Source organism: Charadrius vociferus, unplaced genomic scaffold, assembly GCF_000708025.1.
Source record: "Charadrius vociferus isolate BGI_N301 unplaced genomic scaffold, ASM70802v2 scaffold727, whole genome shotgun sequence".
Classification (NCBI taxonomy): Eukaryota; Metazoa; Chordata; class Aves; order Charadriiformes; family Charadriidae; genus Charadrius; species Charadrius vociferus.
Window position 1 is genome coordinate 37,078 of NW_009649472.1, and position 1,538 is coordinate 38,615.

General features: G+C 58.5%; 1 protein-coding gene across 1 annotated transcript in view; it reads right to left on the bottom strand.

Moving 5' to 3' along the window:
- The window catches only part of CLDN19 (claudin 19), a 4,862-nt gene that overhangs the window by 1,002 nt on the left and 2,322 nt on the right, over positions 1 to 1,538 (bottom strand). Inside the window, exons 2-4 of the mRNA XM_009889843.1 lie at positions 819 to 983; positions 499 to 586; positions 8 to 36 (exon numbers count right to left, since the gene is read on the bottom strand). Coding sequence (XP_009888145.1) covers positions 8 to 36; positions 499 to 586; positions 819 to 983 — 282 coding nt within the window. The remainder of the gene's footprint in view (positions 1 to 7; positions 37 to 498; positions 587 to 818; positions 984 to 1,538) is intronic.

The following is a 1,538-nucleotide window of genomic DNA, read 5'->3' on the forward strand; positions in this document are numbered from 1 at the left end:
CCCCAGCCGATGAAGAGAGCTGAGCCGAATTCGTACCTGCGGTGATAAACAGAGGAGGGGCATCAGGGAGGGGAGGGCAGAAAAGGCAGAGGTGCAAATCGAGACAAGGACCCCATGGGCACAAGGGTGCTCGAAGCCTTGACGAGGCTACGGGCAACGTCGAGGCAGACGCTGGTTCTTCTCTTGGCATTCCTCATCATTCGCCTCGGCCGGATCCAACTACCGGGTTCGCCTGTGCTTTGACCCTCCCTTGGGCTGAACCTCCATGGGAGCACCCTTGCTCTGTCCCAGCCCAAAGTCACCCGTGGTACGGACTACAGCTTTAGCATCGGGCAGATCTTCTGCAACGTGGCAGCTGAGGTGGGACAAGTCCCATCCCATGTGGCACATCTGCCTTCAACCTCCCGCGTCGCCATAACCGGCAAGGGACGGTCTGGTGGGAAGCGCATGGACGAGCTGGGATTCAGCTGAAGAGCACCCCACGAGGCGCGTTCTTACCTGGCGTTGATGGGGACAGTGCTCTCTCTGAAGAACTCGTAGGTCACCTGGGTTGCATACAAGGACACGGCGGCCAACGTGCACAGACCTGGACGTAGAATCATAGAATGGTTTGGGTTGGAAGGGACCTTTAAAGGTCATCTAGTCCAACTCCCCTGCAATGAGCGGGAACATCTTCAACTAGACATGAAACCTTGAACATCAGCAATACCCAACCAATCACCAAACCAGCTCCTCACTGGCTTCTTCCATCAAACAGCTTTTAAAAGGTGTTTGAGGTCTTCTACATCGGAGAGGTGCAAGGGCTGGAGCTGCCTTACCGGAGAGGACGAAGAGGACACCACCAGCAACAGCGATGCGGCTCTTGGTCACAGGATCGTCTTCACCAACTTTGGTGCATTTCATGCCCACCACGCTCACAATGATGCCGAAAAAGCCCAGGAGAAGAGAAATCACCATGAGAGCCCGTGAGGTCTGGATGTGAACTGCAAAGTGGAGGGGGGGGAGAGAAAAGCTGATCGCCAGCAGGTGCTTTCGGCCACAGCCAGTCTCTTGAAAAGCAAGGTCACCTCGGATGACCCTGTCCTTAACCCTGTCCTTGCCGCGTGGCTCCCGTGTCACCCCTTGCTGGTGGGGTGACCTCAGCTCAACTCAGGGCACAGCTCCCAAAGCCTTCCCTGACCCTGACCTTCCTCCCTGCCACACTTCTCCTCGCCCACCGGGATCTCCTGGTGCCCACAGCAGCACCACAGTCCCCAAGTGCCACGGGGGTGATGCACAGCCCCGGGGGGGTCGCAATGTCCCCATGGGGCACTGTCGGGCCCCAAACGTGATGCCCACCCTGGAGATCAAACCCACTATGACTGTGGGGGTGTCAGATGCACAATGGGGGGGTCTCGGATGCTCAAGCCAATGGCGACAAGAGGGGCACAGACCCTGCGGGGGGGGGGCGCTTAGACCCACAGGGTGGCTCAGATCAGTGGGGCGCAAAGGGGCTCAGGCGCATTAGAGGGAGTCAGACCTATCTGGGGGGGGGCGAA